This window comes from Eptatretus burgeri, chromosome 4 (assembly GCF_056783735.1).
Source record: "Eptatretus burgeri isolate ZD-2024b chromosome 4, Ebu_testis_v1, whole genome shotgun sequence".
In the NCBI taxonomy this organism is placed as follows: Eukaryota; Metazoa; Chordata; class Myxini; order Myxiniformes; family Myxinidae; genus Eptatretus; species Eptatretus burgeri.
Window position 1 is genome coordinate 46,625,233 of NC_140964.1, and position 19,427 is coordinate 46,644,659.

The 19,427-nt window shown below is 45.0% G+C and overlaps 1 protein-coding gene across 4 annotated transcripts in view; it reads right to left on the reverse strand.

The window, feature by feature from the left end:
* Positions 1–1,437: 1,437 nt before the first annotated feature.
* The window catches only part of LOC147027966 (ATP-dependent RNA helicase DHX58-like), a 52,509-nt gene continuing 34,519 nt past the window's right edge, over positions 1,438–19,427 (reverse strand). For 2 of the 4 annotated variants that reach the window (XM_085877853.1, XM_085877855.1), the window contains exons 11-14: positions 17,724–17,885; positions 6,992–7,182; positions 4,213–4,306; positions 1,438–3,422 (exon numbers count right to left, since the gene is read on the reverse strand). In XM_085877853.1, coding sequence (XP_085733979.1) covers positions 3,237–3,422; positions 4,213–4,306; positions 6,992–7,182; positions 17,724–17,885 — 633 coding nt within the window. In that variant the 3' untranslated portion in view covers positions 1,438–3,236. Of the gene's footprint in view, positions 3,423–4,212; positions 4,307–6,991; positions 7,183–15,982; positions 16,912–17,723; positions 17,886–19,427 lie in introns of those variants that run through there. The other 2 variants (XM_085877856.1, XM_085877857.1) reach the window with 2 other exon arrangements.

The following is a 19,427-nucleotide window of genomic DNA, read 5'->3' on the forward strand; positions in this document are numbered from 1 at the left end:
GATCCGAATCCGGATCCGGATCCAATAATTTTTAAAGTGATTCTTCACCATTGAGCGGTAGGGCTCAACCAGTATATAGCACGGTCTCAAAAAGTTGTGGACGGATTCGGACGAAACTTGGTGGACAGGCGAGGACGAATTGATTCGATTTGGGTGAATATCCGAATTCGGATCTGGATACGGAAGTTATTTAATTCTGTAAGCGATTCTTCACCATTGATAGGGCCAAAAACGATACAGTACTGTATATCATGATATTCAAAAATGTATTGGGCCCGATATGTTCTCGTGGATCAGGCATTACGTAGCGGAGGTATGCGCTCTACCGAGTGCCCTTCTAGTTGATTTTGGTTCAATCTCTCTCCCTCCTTATTTGTCTTGGTAGTGCTTCCTCTTTAAAATGCTTCGCCTTGTCCACTGCAGTTCTAACCATGGACTTGCAGATGAGGAAGTCGAGCGACGTTGAACAGGAAATTAATATCTGCCTGAGCTTCCTTGTGGGTCCAGTCAGCGCCTGCAAGCGGGCCCTCCGGCTTAACATCCTTCGGATGCACGGCACACATATTGATGATCGCCCTGCATGTGAAACACCAGGGTGGTAGTTTATAGCTGCGTTGGCATTCAAACTAAGGCTGGACAGCTCAAAGCGTGGGCACACACCTCTAGGGCTCGGCTATCCTGCCAACTCACATGAATCTTCCTTACAATATTAAGAAACATTGATCCTTTCTCGATGCTGTCAAACGGAGTCCTTAAGTATTCGTATCTGAACTATTTTGTAACTGTTGCAAAATTGCAGGCCTGTAATTCCATGCTGCTTCACCAGACCCTCCCTTAAACATTGTTATAACATTCACTAACTTCCACTATTCTGGAATTGCTCCTGTGCTAATTGAACTATGAATTATATCTGCTTGCATTGCACTTACCTGTTTCTCTACATCTGTAAACATTCTTCGACGTAAGATGTGCAGTCCTTGAATTTTACTCTCAAAGCTCCCGACAACTCCCTCACCTCACCATATTAACCATAACAGTCACTCATCCTTTCTTTCAGTAAAGTTAGTTGGTTGTGGTCGACCTCCATCTACTTCCTCTCAATGAGTAGATGTATTGTCCAGTGTGTCATCAGAGTGGTTTTCTTTACAAAAAAAATTCGTGCATGTTTGTTGTCCTTTGCTTTTCGCATTGTGCACTGTCCCAGAACTTTCACTTAATCACATGCCGGCATTGTTACTCTCGAAGTCTGTTGAACAACAAAATAGTTTGATTACCCATTCAGTACATTCATCAGCACAGTCTAATTGGAACACCCACTGAAACGTCACAATGGGCACCGCCGTGGCAACGCTAAAGTATCATTACAGTCAAACGGTGGAAATACGGAGACGATTATATGAACTTACTCCCAAAAGACAGTAGATGTGGGACAACTCGTAAGGCATTGTGACTTTATTGGTGAGAGATTGGAATATCTTTATAATTGCTGAGCAAATTGTGCATTCCAAGGCAACCACCAGATTACAAACAAAAACCAACAATGGCATTGGCAAACATGATTAAATCAAAGTTTAGGTTTATCATTGTACATATTTTAATTTTACAACATAGGTACCTTCATTCATTTATTTATTTGAACCCTGATATCAGAATTGTTTCTTATATTTTAAAAAAATGAATAATTTATGTATCTATAAATCATGCCAGGAATAAAATTATACGAATGCAAAAGGGAAGTCCTTCCTTGGGCCAGCATGCCCCGGGGCTATGAATGATTTAACCACCTAAAACCAAGATCCAGTGTACAGCCATCAGTTTTCAACTCATTTGGTCCAATGGGTCAAAAGTGCGAAAAGTAAAACAAGCACACAAATAGGATGACATTACATATTCTCCGTCATAAAAAATGAACACATGATTGTTGTTGATGCGATTCATTTACATGGCAGATACACATTTACTTCGAGAATTTGCATCCCTCACCCACCCTGAAAACGAGGGGCTATGAAATTATTTTACCCCCTAAAACCTGCTCGAATACACCCTGAGTACAAGCAGCAGTTTTCAACTCATTCCGTCCAACGGTTTAGGAATGCATACAAGTCAAACAAACACAAATAAATAAACAGACACTTCTCAAATTTTATATTTATATGATTAATATATGACACGTGCATAATATGTTGAAACATGTAAAAGTGCCTGTAAAGTACAAACTTCGTACGTGTTCTCAAAATCGTCAAACTCATTGTGCAATATATCCAAAGTTGTCACGTGGTACTCGGCCACTGTTTTCAAAATGCTAAATTATGATTCCGCTCTGCGGGACGGTCTGCAGAAGAGCAATCCAACAAAGTGTTTTAATTTTACTGCCAAACAAGCGAGATAATAGTGGTTACGAGGCTTCGTGATCCAGAAAAATGCAAGAGAAACTCCCGGGGTTTGTCTCTCATTAATAATAATATTGCAGTTATTACGTCGTTTGAAAAGAAAAACTGGAAATTAATAGGTTTTTATTATCATGCATTGCGTTGACTGCATGATCTACGATGTCCTTTTGAAAAGTTAAACTATTTTGGTCACGTGCTGATTGCAAATCCCGAGCTCGATTTGGAGAATGCTGCAGCTGGAGTATTAGACCGTTCCACACAATCGTCCCGTCCTTTGTGTGTTAAACAATGACCCTCAACCACTACTTTTGTCAATGACTGCAATTGCCGTTGCTTTTTTTAAAAAAAAATTTCATCGAATGACCATCTTGGATCATCAGTGAATCATTGAGATTTTGACCCTTCAATCCCAGAAGCTATCCAAATGGAGGGTCCTCAACCTTAGTTGCATCCAATGGTCAACAAAATGGGAGAGAGAGGGAGAGGGATAATAGACGATAGATGAAGACTATTAAGGAGAGAATGTAGAAAATACTTCAATACCTTGCATCGATATACCTTGAGAATATTTTAGATTTTCACCAAATACTCCCTATGTTTCATGGGCAGCACCCGTTTATGTCATAACATTAGTGCAAAAAGCTTGAAAGGCACTGAAAGAGCACCTATGGATTACAAACTTTTTTTTTGAGTGCAAGACCAATGATCAGTTCCAAGAATAAATACTTTGACAAAACATCACAAACAAACATGGCATGAAATTTGCATAAAAAGTAAGAGGGAAGACTACCACACTCCCCCCCCCCCCTCTTCAAATTTCCAATTGATTTTGCTGTGAAACCAGAATCAAGTGAAAGGTTCCATTTCCTTACAGTGCTGTACGTAATTGAACGGCTTCACGGCGAATGGAACTTTTGACCAACTTTTCAAACTTCTCCGGGTTTCACGGGAGTCATTCATCTGCAGTATGACAGATTTGATAGAGATGCATGGAAGCTTGATGCACTTGAAGATCATCTGCATACCCCAAGGCTATCGAAGCAAGAAGAGTACGGTCAAGACAATGCGACATCATTTGCAAAGTAATACGAAAATGACACAGTAATCATTTCATGTTTGTCTTTTCTGTCATTTAAAACAGCAATAATGGCAATGGAATTTTTTTGTTTAATTTAAACATTCATTGCACGCATCTTCCCGGTCATTTCCCAACACGAAACAAAGGGATCGTTTGCACTGCATTAGGTTGCCTGGGTTAACTGACTGATCCGGATGAAGACGATTGATCACCGGCTCTCAGGGTAAAATTAATCGGCATGCACAGTCAACTCAGTCAGTCTTGTGTAGTGAAAACGACATGCTAACAGGATGGTTGAGAGGTACGCACACTCACCACTGTGCTCTCTCGCCTGGGTTTGAATCCTGACCCAGCTGTAAACTGTCATACCGGTGTTTCACAGGGAGGGTGATTCATAAATGTGTGTGCTGTCCCTTAGATGGACGTTAAACGGGTGTCTCGTCTGTCAGCATTTGTTGGTGCTACGTTAAAGATCCCATGGTGTCCTTTGCGAAGAGTCGGCAAGTTATTGCCGGTACCATGGCCAAATTCCAAATTCCTGCTCTAACCAGCAGAGGGCATTGCATCAGCGGCACAGTAGCGACCTCAGCCAATGATGCTACCCCGCAGCCTTGTGCTGTTTCCGCATGTAGAACAAGACGTAAAAACGACACCAAATTAGCCTAAAGTTTAGGTCTGAAAAAAGCGCTGCTACTTTTCAAAAAATTGTCAGGAAACATTTTCAAGTTTAAATAAATTTCTTACCTCTTTGCACTTTTTGCACGAGATGCTGCCCCCAATTTCCAATTGTGCAAATTTCATTGGCTCATCCAAGGCATTGCTCTCAATGTAAATGTCACTGTCGGCAGGAGAGAGAAAACACACACACACACACACACACACACACACACACACACACACACACACACACACACACACACACACGTGTTTTTCACAAGACTATTCCTCACAAATCTAATCATATTAAACAGTAACAGCCATTCTTAAGCATTATGTTAACATTGTTGCGGGCCGGAGTCCGGTGGCGAGAACGACCGCTTGGTGGGGGAAGTTATGTCGCCTTCTACCAGACTCCCGGAATTGCAGGCCGTCGCTCACGGATAATTCCGTGAGGCGGTGGGTCGCTTAATTGACGGTGGACGCCAATACCTCCACAGCGTAGCGTAGGGTCTTTTTGTCTAGAAACAATTTACCTAATTAACCACGCAGTGTCGTCTACCGGGGAACCACACCCTCGGTACGTCTTGCCCGAACCGGATCACCCTACCAACTACCATTCTGGTTCGGATGCAGCCGAGCGGACCCGCCAAGAATGTACCGGCTAGGATGAACAGATTATCGGGGATAAAGAACCGGCTAAACTCAAATCCGAACCATGGTGGACCAATGGAGGAAAGGACAGAAATGAACTGGGAACATTTCGACAATAATTTATGAACACTAAAGCGAGGAAATGTATGTGGTACAGGAACAGGTTTATTGGGAATGTTATGCAGGGGAAGATGAGAGAAAGATGTAGTGCGACAATTTTACAGCAACTTATAAAGCAGATACAGAGCAGACTTATCGTGAGAATAATACAGCCAAGATTTACAAGGTTCGAATGACTTATAGTTTCGACTTAAAGACGGCGCCACACACTCAGACACACACACACTCGGACATGATAAACACAGTTGTATGCTAAGGACCTTTTCAGCCAGGGAGGGAGTTGAGGTCGCAGTTCTCAGTACCGGGGAAAGGAATGCTCCGTGGTGCGGCACCTGGCAATGGTTGTGCGGCTCGGTCAACGACCGCCCGCGTGGAGACCGTGTCAGCGAAGGAGCCCGAGTTGAGTAGAGTGGAGTCCGTGGCGGGGATCAGGGTTTCCTGCTTACTCCCAAGACGACTCACTTTCCAGCTCACCAGACAACTCACTTTCCAGCTCACTCGCTCTCCCTCTCAGCCCACCAGACTACGAAACCTCCGACCCTCTCAGCCCCCAACGCTCCTCAACCGACCCTCTCAGCCTCTACCAACGAACCCTCCGACTCTCTCAGCCTCTACCAACGAATCCTCCGACTCTCTCAGCCTCCCAACGCTCCTCAACCGACTCTCTCAGCCTCTACCAACGAACCCTCCGACTCTCTCGGCCTCTACCAACGAATCTGCCGACTCTCTCAGCCTCCCAACGTTCCTCAACCGACCCTCTCAGCCTCTACCAATGAACCCTCCGACTCTCATCCTCCCAACGCTCCTCAACTGACGGTCTCAGCCTCTACCAACGAACCCTCTGACTCTCTCAGTCTCTACCAACGAATCCTCTGACTCTCTCGGCCTCTACCAACGAACCCTCCGACTCTCTCAGCCTCCCAACGCTCCTCAACCGACCAACTGTCTCAACACACTTCGTAATTTATAGATCTCCCTCAGCGGGGAGGGGCCTTGGTGAAGCTGACGTCACTGTCCGACTTGATTGGACGGGGCTTCCATTGGTCCACCCTTTCTGGGTGGGATTTCAGCCATACCGCGAAGCCCACCCACTCCGCACGTGCAGACTCGCCAAAAAGGAACCACTGCAAGAGGATTTTGCCTTGGACAGCGAGTCACCATTGGGCGAGTAGGCGAACAAGCGGTTGTTCAGCCCATGCCAGAGGAAGGCACTGTGGTTCATAATGGAGGGGATATAAAGATTTATTAATCTAACTAAAAAAACATCGCAACGCACCCCTTTGATTTCCCACTAAACAAAAGGAGGGGTTCTATCTACACATATACTTAATGGCATAACTAACTTCGGGGCACCTGTATGTTTGTATGCATACGGTTCCTCGAACCGTAACAATATAAAGGATGTTGTAAATGGTAATAATTTTACAACACCCGAGAGTTAATTTTATCGTGATCACAAATCTCAAAATAGTTGTTTACCTAAAGTAAGAACCTTATTAACTTGTAAGTAATTTATATATATTAAGACCGCCCAGATCATCAGCTTGGCTCTGTTCCTATTAGGGTTCCCATCTGTTCTGACCCTTTCAGCCCAAAACCTCTCCAAACAGTGGGACCACAACATCTGCCATGGGTTCACCTTAGCTGTGTCAAAAAAGTCAGTCAATCCAACACATATACACATATACGCACACACACTCATATATATATATATATATATATATATATATATATATATATATATATATATATATATATACATACATACACGCACACATGAAGGTGGTATTTTGACACCTGGGAGAGCTCAGTACCACCTTCTGGAACATGCATATGGAGATAACAACCAACGTCACACACACTTCCCTTGAGGCTCTGGGAAGGAAGCATGTCAGCATGGCAAGCACACTTTAGCCTTAGCATGGCCGGTGTGATCTCTGCTTACAGATACATTCATAAAGTTTGGTGCATCTGACAACAGCATCGAAACCATCTTAATCCTGTGCCCAAGTTTCTCTTTTAATGGCATATTCCCAAAGAAATGATGGTAGAACATGCAAGCACAGAACAACTTCCCACGTGTGTGGATTACCTGAAGTCCTTTCTCACGCAGATCCGATGCATGCCATCCACTATGCGGAGATCATTGCCCCCACACATGGCAATGTGGCAATTTCTACAGAGCAGCTTCACCTGGGTTGCGGGATACTCATTTGTCCGCTCATCTTCCTTTTTTCTCTTTTGCTTCCATTCTGCAATGGAATCCTCCTGGAGTTTTCGAATCTGCATCATGAAAAGCAGCATATACAATAATAAGAAGAAAAGGAGCAATCAGAGATTGCAAACCCTCACCAGGGCTTGTTTAATGTGGTGTTTGTGTCGTTTTGTGTTGTGTACTTTGTGTGGTGTTTGTGTACTGGTGTATTCCATCCATCCATTGGGACCATGCGTTGGTGCTGCCGAAGCAGTCTCCAGGGCTATTGGGCACAATTTTGGAGGGTCACCACTCCGACGTACGATACTCGAATGGCTCGATCATCCCAGAAAGCTGGTACTCATTTCACTGACTTCAGAAGGATGACAGGCTGAGTCAACCCCACCTGGTTTTAATTCCACAACTGACAGGGGCTTAAAATCAGCACCCTAAGGTCCAAAGCCAGCCACCTTAACCACAAAGCCAACACCAGGTGCGAGAGAAGGAATCCGAACAAGCAAAAAGCAAAGACGAAGTCATCAGGAGGAACCTGGATAGGATTCTGGTTTCAGCTGCTACTCCTCTACGCTCAAACCCATCCAAGCACAGCCAAGTGAACCTGATTCAAAAATAAAAACATCAAAAGAACCCAAATCAAAAACTTTAATAATTCTGACTGCCAGACCATGCGTCCGATCAGGTTGAAATTTAAAACATATATTCCCTATCACGACTGGATCATAATTGTGAAGTTTCACGTCGATCGATGAAGCGGTTCAAGAGAAAGAGTTTATTAAAGATTTTTGCTTAATTCAATATGGCTGCTAGACCACGTGACATCAATTATTCGCGAATACCCTGATATCCCAAATACTTGGGGAATATTTGTGAAGTTTCCCCTTGATCTGTCCAGCCGTTCTGCAGGAGATTTAAAAAAATAGATTTTAGGATAAATCCAATATGGCTGCCAAACCATGTGACCATTGATGTCATATGTGTGAAAGTTTTGTTCCTCATGAATAGGCGGTCATACTTGTGAACTTTCGCCTCAATCTGTTCAGCAATTTCAGAGAAGATTTTTGAAGTTTTTTTTTTTTTTAATGTGGCTGCCGAATCACGTGACTGATGATGTCATTAGTTTTTTTTCTGTGGACAAATTTATCCCTAGATGACCCTCAAAAATGTTCATACTGATCAGACTTCCGGTCATGTGATCAGCATGACCTCCGCAATTTAACATCCCTACCCTGGCCTAATGTTATCACTGAAATTTGGTAGCGTTCTGATTGGTGGGTCTGGAGAAGAAGATTTTTGAAGAAATTTACTAAGATGGCCATTTTGACCGACATAAAGTCATGTGACCGGAAAGAACTTTGCAATCCCTGTTCACCAGTCAGTAGCGGAACTTTGTTGCCAAATTTCAGCTGGATCGGCCCAGCGGTTTGGCCGGAGAAGTCAAAATAGGAGACAGAAAAATGGACGGACGGTGCACAATGAGAATACTTTATCTGGAATTCTAATTCCAGATAAGCTAACAATAACAGAAGCCCATACTCTTGTTGGAGCTCTGGGGTGTTCATAACAAGTTGAGAAACATTTTAAGGCTGGAGCCAATCCTGGATGGGAATCTATTCCATTGCAGGTAACTTGGCTGAAAGTGGTAGGAATTTGTAATTTGTTCAGGATGCTGGAAATCACTCACCCACTGTTCCCGAAAGGCACCATAGAATCCTCAAAGTACACCAACAGGCAGCACTTTCAGATGGATCCTCTGTCTTAATGTCCTGATGGATAGCACCCCAATTGATGCCTTGCCCTGAATGCAAAACTCCAGGGTGACCGTTTATAGCTCGGTCGAGATTCGAACCCAGGTTAGACAGCTCAGAGGTGAGTATGCATACTGCCACTCCATTATTGAGTCTGCTGGGTTTTTTTTATTAACAATCTGAGAGTATTGTGACGATTTTAGAGAGCAGTTGAGTTTCTTGTAGCTTGGAATCCAAAGGCATAATAATACTGCTGCCTCCAGCTCGATTCGAACTAAGAATCCAAACTGGATTTGATTTGATGACCTCTGGGATAGTGGCCAGTAGCTAGATTATGGTCACACACACACACACACACACACACACACACACACACACACACACACGGCTATTATTAAATAACTCTGAGTTTTTTCCTAACAAGCAAATAAAATTGCATAAATATATTTTGGTAAATGATACAAAACATCTGCCTTGTTTGGTTGGTGTGACCTTTACAGACAATAAGATAATTCCATATAATTCGCCCCTGACCAGTTATTTGATAATCTCAGTGGTGAGACACTTCCTTGTTGGCTCTATTAAATATTTGATAAGTTTTTGCTTCACATTTCAGGATGGAAAACAAGGTATGGGCCCCATTTGGCAGTGCAGTCGGCATCCAGGGTATCCGTGACCGTTTGTTGAGTGCGACGACAGAGGGAGCGGTTTCGCATTTCACCCTTGTGGTTTTAATCTAATGCATCTGCTTGTTGAACATGCTTGTGTTGAGTAACTAGATGCGGTTGTAATTGATGGTTGTAAGGCTGAGGGAAGGAGTTGCGGGAGGGGGTATACACAAGTGTGATAACTAATGGGATGGGTGTGCGATTGCCTTCTTGGGTGGAGGAAGCTGCAGAGATGTTTTTTTAGAGTCATGTAATTGAATCCCCCAAGAAGATTTGCTGAAAAGTAAAATGGTAAAATCACTGCAACCTCGAAACAGGTTTGGAGAAGAAAATCTCACGTAACTCCCAATATGTACATTGTAGTGAAGGACTGCTTTGGCTACAGATCGATGTGAAGAACATAATAAATATGCTGGCAGGGGAGGGTACATATCGTCAAAGAGGGTGGGGAGTGGGGTGATGTTAGACAATATAAGCAGGTTGGGAGGAAATAAGAATTTGTGAAGCGGGAGAGAAGGGAGACGTCTGAGGCATACAGAAGCAAAAAGGAGTTTTAATGAAGGGTTCACAAATTCCCCCATTTTGTTGTGTGCATACTTATGTCGATGGGTCAAAACCCCAGGACAGAGTTTGATCATAAGTCTCACTGTAGATTTCCAAAATAGTCCTCTGTCTTATACTGTGCTTGCACCAAGTCGACTGCAGTCTCAGCAAGGGTTCATATACTGTAACTCACCAAAACGAGAGATGCAATGACAGCAGACTTTACCCAGAGCAAAAACATGGAGTCATTATATCCCACAAAATTTAACAGTCAGCGAGGGACGACTTCTGGCATTCAGCTCCTAATTGTTCTTAAAGCAAAAAGAGATAATCCAGACTTGAGCCCTTTTCGATTTCCATTGGATCCTGAAAGGTAAGCTCCATCACTCTAATGATCCTCGATCTGGTGATTCGGCCTATAGGCCTGTTGTATCTTTGGCTGAAGCAATTCCTTCAACTGCGTTAATCATTGATCTTTGGTCAGAACTTATTTTTGCCCTTTCATAAACCACCAAAGCATGTAAGCCAAAGCATAGAAAATAAATAATATGCTCACCAATTGCAATGCACACAACCTAAAGAAAACCGCAAGTAACATATCAAAAACTAGAAGGGCACTCGGTAGAGCACACACCTCCGCCACGTAATGCCTGATCCATGAGAACATATCGGGCCCAATACATTTTTGAAATATCATGATATACAGTACCATATCGTTTTTGGCCCGATCTCTCTCAATGGTGAAGAAGCACTTAAAAAATTAAATAACTCGTATCCAGATCCAGATCTGGATCTTCATCAAAATCGAAATGATTCGGTCTTGTCACACACCCAACGTGTCCACCAAGTTTCTTCCGAATCTGTCCACAACTTTTTGAGATATCCTGCGATATATCGGTTTAGCCCTATCTCTCAAAGGTGAAGAATCAGTTTTAAAATTCGAGTAGTCAGATCTGGATCTGGATCTTCATCAAAATCTAATGAGTTCTTCCTTGTCACACACCCAACCTGTCCAAAAAATTTCATCCGAATCCGTCCACAACTTTTTGAGATATCCTGCAAACAAACAAACAAACAAGCAGTCACAGACTGGTACTTACGAAATCGTCAACTTGACCTCTGACCTTGTCTAATAAAAGCTGTCTCTAGAGAAGGTAGCGACGCAAACCAGAAGTTTCTACGATGATTCTGTACCAAACCATCAAAAATCGTAACGTCGACCGAAGCAAAAATCTCCATTTCTCCATGCAATTATTTAATATTATTTTGTCAAAGTCATAAAACCGTAATATTTGGCCATCCACGAACAATCTTTACATAATCCAATGGCTTAGCGAGTCAGGCATGCGACGATAACCTTTATTGGGATAAAAAATGACTTTTAAACACCATCTTTATCGAAAACACTGTCAGCGCGCACACGCAAAACCTTTACGTGACTCAACGCCGCGTCTGCTCGAGCGCGCTGCACCACGTGACAAGCCGTGATGCGGCGAGTGAAATATTTTTTATACAATCTTAAAACGTCTCCCAAACATCCGATTTTTACCAGAATTTCGACAACCGAGTGTTAAGCGTCCTAAGCGATCGCAAAAACCGAAGACAAAATTAAAATTGAAGTTAAAACGAACTCATAACGTCGAGCGAAGCAAAAATACTCCATTTCTCCACATGAATTTACGGAATTATGTTTGACCTCACTGTGACCTTGACCTTTGACCGATTTTGACCAAAATCTAATCAGCGCTAGCCATCACCCTCCTGAATCAAGTGGTGTAATTTGACATTGGTAGCTTCTTCCGTTCTTGAGTTATCGTGCCTACAAACAAACACACAAACACACACACACAAACAAACAAATACACAAACAGAGGACGGAAGTCATCAATATACTTACGAAATCTTTAGATTTTGTAAGTCATAAACTCCAGTAAACTGAAGCCAATTTGGAACTCAGACCATCAAATTTATGATTTCAACAACTTTGAACACATGATTAACGTCTAATGCTATTTTATCTTCCATTTTCTCAATCAAGGTGTTCCGAAAAACCACGTTATCTATATCTTACTAAAACTCTCATCTTGTATATATGTATGTATGTATGTATGTATGTGTGTATGTATGTTCCTGAAATACAGCCAAAACGGTACACGATAGCGCAAAAAATTTAGGCCCACCTTACTCGCCATTGTCCTGCAGTGTGCAGTATCAAGTTTCGTTCAAATCGGGCAACGAAAAAATTATTAAAAAATCATTTTCCGATTCAGTCAAGTACTCTTCGGGAGTATTTGATCAATGCAAACAACCTCAGCGGTAGAGTTCGCTGGAGCTATCTTTTTTGTTTTTCTTGAAATTATTTATTTTAATATCTCAAACATTTAGTATAAACAAAGAACGATTTATTTTTAAGCATAAAATAAACATCGCCATTTTGTTCTAATACTTCCGTGTTCATTAATAAATAAAATTGTGTTTCGAAGATTATGCACAACAATTTCTTGACTTTCTTTTCTCCGTTTTTTTTTCACATTGACGCACAATTTCAAGCTTCATTCAAATCGGGCAACGAAAAAAATAGAATAAAATAAATTCCCGATTCAGTCAAGTACTCTTCAGGATTATGTGATCAATGCAAACAACCTCAGGGGTATCGTTCGCTGGAGCTATCTTTTTATTTTTTTTATTTTTTTTATCAACCACTGTCACAACAGGAACCCAACGGGATCACGGGTCGTCTAGTTAATAATAATATTATTTGGAGTAACTGCTCTGTTCCCGAGTTCAACATCAAAGAAAGAGTAATATAAACTGGATGAAAATGACATGCAGATGCTGAGATGGATGGCTCTGAGTGACAAGAAAGGACAAGATCAGGAACCAGTACATCGGGGTTTAGTTAAGATTGTGGAAGCATTGAAGAAAGTAGCGGAGAAGAGATTGGATTGTTTTGGTCATCTGATGTGAGAGAGAGGCACAGAGAGAGAGAGAGAGAGAGAGAGAGAGAGAGAGAGAGAGAGAGAGAGAGAGAGAGAGAGAGAGAGAGAGAGAGAGAGAGAGAGAGAGAGATGAGGCAGAGAGAGAGAGGCAGAGAGAGATGAGGCAAGTGATGGAGATGGGATTGCCAGGAAGAAGAAGAAAAAAAAATGACCGTTTTTACAGCCATTTTTCCCTGCTGTGCAGGGGTTTGGCTTTTTCTTGAGGCAATGTTTTATGGCCGGATGCCCTTCCTGACGCCAACCCTGGTCGCCTCTTACGACACACAGGGATATGGTACACCTATTCTAACCGGGACCAGTACACTGGTACTCATTTCGCCGACCTCGGAAGGATGACAGGCTGAGTCAACCCCCTGGTATTACTTCAGCAGCCAACAGGACTTGAACTCAGGACCCTGGGATCCCAAGCCGCCACCCTAACCACTAAGCCAACACCAAGCTTACCAGGAAGAAGAAGAGGAAGGCTGAAAACGAGATGGAACGATGCGGTGGAGAGATTTAGAAGTTGTGGGATTGGAAGAACAATGGGCGATTGACAGAAGGAGATTGAGAAGGCTGAACAACCATCATTGTGGCGACCCCCATGTAAAAATGGGAAAAGCCGAGAGAAGAAGAAGAAGAAGCTCTGTTCCTCAGTTGCCGTTACTTGTCGTGATGACAGACCTGAATGCAGCGACATTGAGTGGGTGGCACCCCACACTACCCCTGCCTTTGATGAGACAATATTGAAGACATTGTGGTGTACTGATAGAAGATGCTTAGCAGGCAGACACGAGCGGGGGAACAGTCGAGCCGGGCTGTGTTGCGCGAGCGCGGGCGTACTTTGCCCGCGGCTCTCCTTTATTATGTACTCCGCACACTCACACGCCGAGCGACTACTGCATTCCTACAACGCCTCAGGCGGCGCGCACTCCTTATATTCCTTGCAGACACGATGACCACGACGACCCCTCCTCCCATCATCAGGCCCCGCCCTGCATGCCCGCAGGCTACACCACACTCCTCCCTCCTAAAACTATGATTATTAAATGATCACCATCATAATAAGCATAAACAGCACGAAGGACTACGGTATAATAGTAGACAAGGCACAAAAAATGAAAACAGCGAAGTATAACAGCACATCACATCATATAATGCGTGGAAGCGAGCTACTGGAGAAGCACAGCAGCACTACGCAGCGAAAACGCCCCCAGGCGGCTCATGCTTACATGGCCCTCGGCGAGGTCGCGGCGACCTCCCGAGCGAGCAAACCTCCCCCGGCACCATCAAACGCCACCGGCCCACAAGGCGGCACACCTCCCCCCAGGCAGACCTGAAGCAGATAAACATTCCGAGGTTGGAAGCCCGCTGTCTGGAAAGCGTGGCGCCAGCGCCAAACTCGATGGACCTTGGATGGGGGCGCTGAACAGCGCCGCTGGCTGGACGCAACCAATGCTCCATAACAACCCACGCACCACAATCAGTTGAGATGCCAACGCCCGTCTAAACGGCCTTGAGCGAACACCGAGAGCTGCGCCCCCGGCGCCAGGCACGTCTGACCTTGCCGCAACCAGAGGTGGGGGTAACGCCGACCAGCGCACCAGTCCTGGCTCCGAGTCGATCTCCGAGACCCACACGGCAGTTAGACGGTAGCAATTCCATTTAAACCACACTTCAACCATAAGCTCGTTATAAATCAATAGGAATAACATTTGAACCATTGCAAACTCATTTTTCCGTACAGCGCGTTCTCTTGATAAAATCCCAGCACCCGACAAAACAACTACCCGTGGCCTGGGGCAACTGGAGGCCAATAAACCCTCTTTATTCGCCCCCACCTCTCCCAAAGCCCCCACATCACATTGATCATAATACAAATCCCATCAATTGATCTCCACCAAACCCACTCTCACACGGGAACTGCTGGCATTTATTTCAACAACGTTAAACCGCATCACTCGAGCAATGAAAAACAAATATGCAATGAACAGCAACCCACATCACGAGTCCGCCTCTTGGTTGTTGCCTCGATGTTGTGACTCGCGACTTCCTTTAACGCCACGGGCTCACCGCAACCCGTTGAAGCTGCTTGAACAACACCGCACCTCGCATCATGCACGCAGCCGACGCGCGAGAGCCCATCGCGAGAGCTGGCACGGCTCCTGCTGCTCCCGAACCGCACACGGCCGTTGCAGGCAGCAACGAACGGCCGCTCCCGTTGCATCGACGCGGCTCCCGCCGCCAGAACCTCGCCCTCGGTACTCGACGAAAGCATCGAAGAGAGCACCGGCACACCTGGAGGTACGAACTGGAGATCCAGCCCGAGGTGCGCCAGCCAGTCCCGACCCAAAAGGACGGGCCCCTCCCCTCGCACCACAAACACCGTGAGTAGGGCGCTTCGCCCCCGGTAAAGCACCGAGACGTCGGGCGCTGCAAGCGGCGCAACCGCTTCGCCGGTGTACGCGCGCGATGCGCGGGCAGCACAGGTGGACTCAATTCGACACCCGATCAGTGCCCCGATCACTTCGACATTCACTGGCATCGGTCCTGTCACCGTAGGACCAACTGAAACCAGGCTCAACATGGGCAGCATCTCCCGCTCCGGGTCGCTGGAATCTCCGTGCTCAGGCTGCAAAACTCGACCCGGGGCGTTACCGTGCACGCCATGCACTGAACACCATACCGGTGGTAGGTCTTGACCCGGGACGGAAGGATCGCTTCGCACACCGCCATCTATGACTGTAACGATGGGCGATGACCCTCGGCCCACACACCGTAGACGACCTCGTGTGCTCAGACCGCCGTCCGAGTGATTGCATTGCAACGCTCGCCCACGACCCGCGCCGCAGACCGTGCGCGTGGCCGTGCGTGCCTGGCACATCGCGCTGACCCCCGGACCATCTGCTGTGCCCCGACCATCGAGACCCCGGACATTCTTCAGAGCTCGCGCGACGTCCCACGCCGCGTTCGAGCCGAACCGCGTGTCCTCGTTCTTTAGCCGTGGCTCTGCAGAAATCATTCCCCCGATCTGACGTGCCTCAATAAAACGAACACTGAGCGCGGCCGTTGCCCACTCGACGTGGCCGAAGTCGATTCCGACGAAGGCGGGCACGCGTTCGTGCGCCGTGCACCGACCTTCTGCCATGCTCGTGCTGGCGAGACCCTTGGCTCCGTAGCCTGGAACCGCACGGGTTATCCGCTGCCGCCCTGCACACGCCGATCCGAAGATCCTCGTCAGCCAACTGTGGTGTACTGATAGAAGATGCTTAGCAGGCAGACACGAGCGGGGGAACAGTCGAGCCGGGCTGTGTTGCACAAGCGCGAGCGCGGGCATACTTTGCCCGCGGCTCTCCTTTATTACGTACTCCGCACACTCACACGCCGAGCGACTACTGCATTCCTACAACGCCTCAGGCGGCGCGCACTCCTTATATTCCTTGCAGACACGATGACCACGACGACCCCTCCTCCCATCATCATGCCCCGCCCTGCATGCCCGCAGGCTACACCACAGACATTACTTGGTACACAATGAAGAATGAGTGAATACTGAATGAAGCACAGCCAAAGTCATTGTTTCATTCTCCTACATGTTACATTTCCATTTTAAACGTATGCTTGGTGTTGGCTTAATAGTTAGGGTGGTGGGCTTGGGATCCTAGGGTCTTGAGTTCAAATCCTGCTTGGCTATTGAATTAATACCAGGTGGGGTTGACTCAGCCTGTCATCCTTCTGAGGTTGGCAAAATGAGTACCAGCTTGCTGGGATGATTGAGCCATTCGAGTATCCTGCGTTGGAGTGGCGACCCATCCAGGATTGTTCCCAGTAGTCCAGGAGACTGCTTAGGCAGCACCAACGCTCTGTACAGAGTATGATCCCAATGGATTGGATGTATTAACGTAGGTATATGCATGTTGACTACAATTTATCTTTGTAGAGCATGACTTAAGAAATTGTATACTGCATGAGAAGAAACTTTCTTGTTACTGATGTAGCGGATACACAAGTCTTCTATTTGTTTCCACAAAATTTCAACATTGCATCGACTGCAGGGTTTTGATGTTCATGAAGGTTTAGTTAAGCATGTTAACTATTATATCCAAAAATCTACACTGCAGCCTTACTTACTTCCATTCCTTTCACAATTGTCACCACTCTAACCTCCAAAAGCTTGCCAGCAACAGTGACAATGCTACTTACCGAGACTATGGCAGACTCGTATTCATAAGGCTCCGCTCTAATGGGATGTACGAGGACACGGTGATCAAAGGATGCTAACACGAGTGAGACTTTTGGCTAATCTTTATTCTACAGCTGAACCAAGTCTCGAGAAAGGCCATTTGTACCACCCAGATTATGCTCATTACATTGTACGTACAGACCATCTTTAGGGAATACCTATCGGGTTTCTCATTGTATAATTTTCAGATAAATATAGCTGGGCACACAACATCATTCATATAGCAGTCATTTCGCTCAAGGACACTAAATATACCATTATGCTATTGGTCGGAGTGGGCCTTTTGCACAGTACCATGGCTAAAACAAACCTGCCGGCATATGAAATAAAACGGGATGTGAAAGTTATACACATTGTCAATGTTAAGTTAACGTAGCGTTAACTTTGCAACTACTCCCAAACTCAAATTTTAAGCCAGTAGTTGTGCGTCACCTTTTGAAGGTAGATCTCCTTGTCGTACGCTCGTACGGTTTCGATGGCCTTCATCATCAGGTGTACGCGCATCTCGTTGGTGTGCTCAAGATGTTCCTCGATTGAGCAGCTGTCGGCCACGATGCTGTAGGTGGAATCTGAAGCACGAGCGCGACCTCGTGCCTGTGTGTTGGGCACCGGAGTGCGTATAGCAATTTCAGTTGCCAATTAATAACAAAGTATTAACAGTTTCAGTCATTCCGATCACATAAACATCATCAACTTCTCTTTTTTAAATTATGTTTAAGGCTCCAGTCACGGATCCTGTGTCATCCTTATCGAGGCCAGGCCTTAAATGAAACAAACAAAAAATAACTGAAGAAATAGGGAAGTGATGATAAGGAAAATTAATCAAAGAGTTTTTGAGGAACTGGAAAACCTGCCTTTTGAAAAGGGGCAGGTTGTAACTGTTAGGAAAGACATGAGATGGTAAAGAAGTCCAGAGCTTAGCAGTGAAGGGAAAGAAACAAACATCATAATGGCCCACCCTTGAGGTGCCAATGGCTACACAATAATCATGTGACATCGTGGCTTGCAGAATATTTTTTGGTCTCGCTCATGGTGTCGTTATACCAGTTCTCGGGAGCAGCAGAAACCAAAGTAATGTCGATAGAAAAGTGAAAGAGAGCCAACTTTATGGCGTAATTCAAGCGAGTTGAGTTTTGAGGTCAGATTGGGAGAGTTGATAAGTGGGAATGCTTTCAACTCAAATCTTTCAAGTCTGGAGATCTTAAACCTCCCCAGATCTGAGAGCAGTACTCTACACAAGGACGGATCAATCCTTTATATAATCGGAGCAACTGCTCAGACGAGAAGAATCTTTGACATTTGAACAGGACTCCCAGTTTATTGGAGGCAGACTTAGCTATTTGCACAATGTGAAGTTTCCAAGATAGATTTCATGTTCTAGTAACACCAAGTACCAAGGTAAATAGTGGAGCCTTCAAAGGAGATGGGGGAAGTTGAGAAGGGTTTTGGACAGAGAAATGGGAAGAATTTGAGTTTTAGAGGCATTAAACTTAACTTGATTGCATTTGCCCTGCTGAGAAATTCTGTCCAAATCCAAATTTATAGAGGTAGTCGTGATGAAACGAGATGTATATCGAGAAAGAGAAGATGGAGCAGATGTGAAAAATGTCGAGGAATGTAATGTTGAGTCGTCAGAAGATTATGAATGCATTTGGTTATTTGCAGTCGAAATAAGATCATTGATAAAAAGAAGGAAGAGTGTCGGAGATGGGGCAGAACCCTGAGGGACACCATTGTTGGTAGGGAAGAAGGGAAATGTTGAACCATCAACAATGACGGAGATAGAACGGCCAGAGAGAAAGCTCGCTCGGAGAGAATGGAGTGAGAGGAAAGCCGAAATAGAGGAGCTTGGAGATTAGACCCTGATGCCAAACTGTCAAAACCTTTTGAGATATCATGGGCTAAAACAAAGGATTGCCCAAAGTCTCACAGACAATAAGACCAGACATTCGTAATATCGGAAAAGATATCACCTATAATGCCTGGTGTTGGCTTAATGGTTAGGGTGGTGGACTTTGGATCCTAGGATCCTGAGTTCAAATCCCACTCGGCTGTTGAATTAATACCAGGTGGTGTTAACTCTGCCTGTCATCCTTCCGAGGTCGGCAAAATGAGTGCCAGCTTGCTGGTGTATTG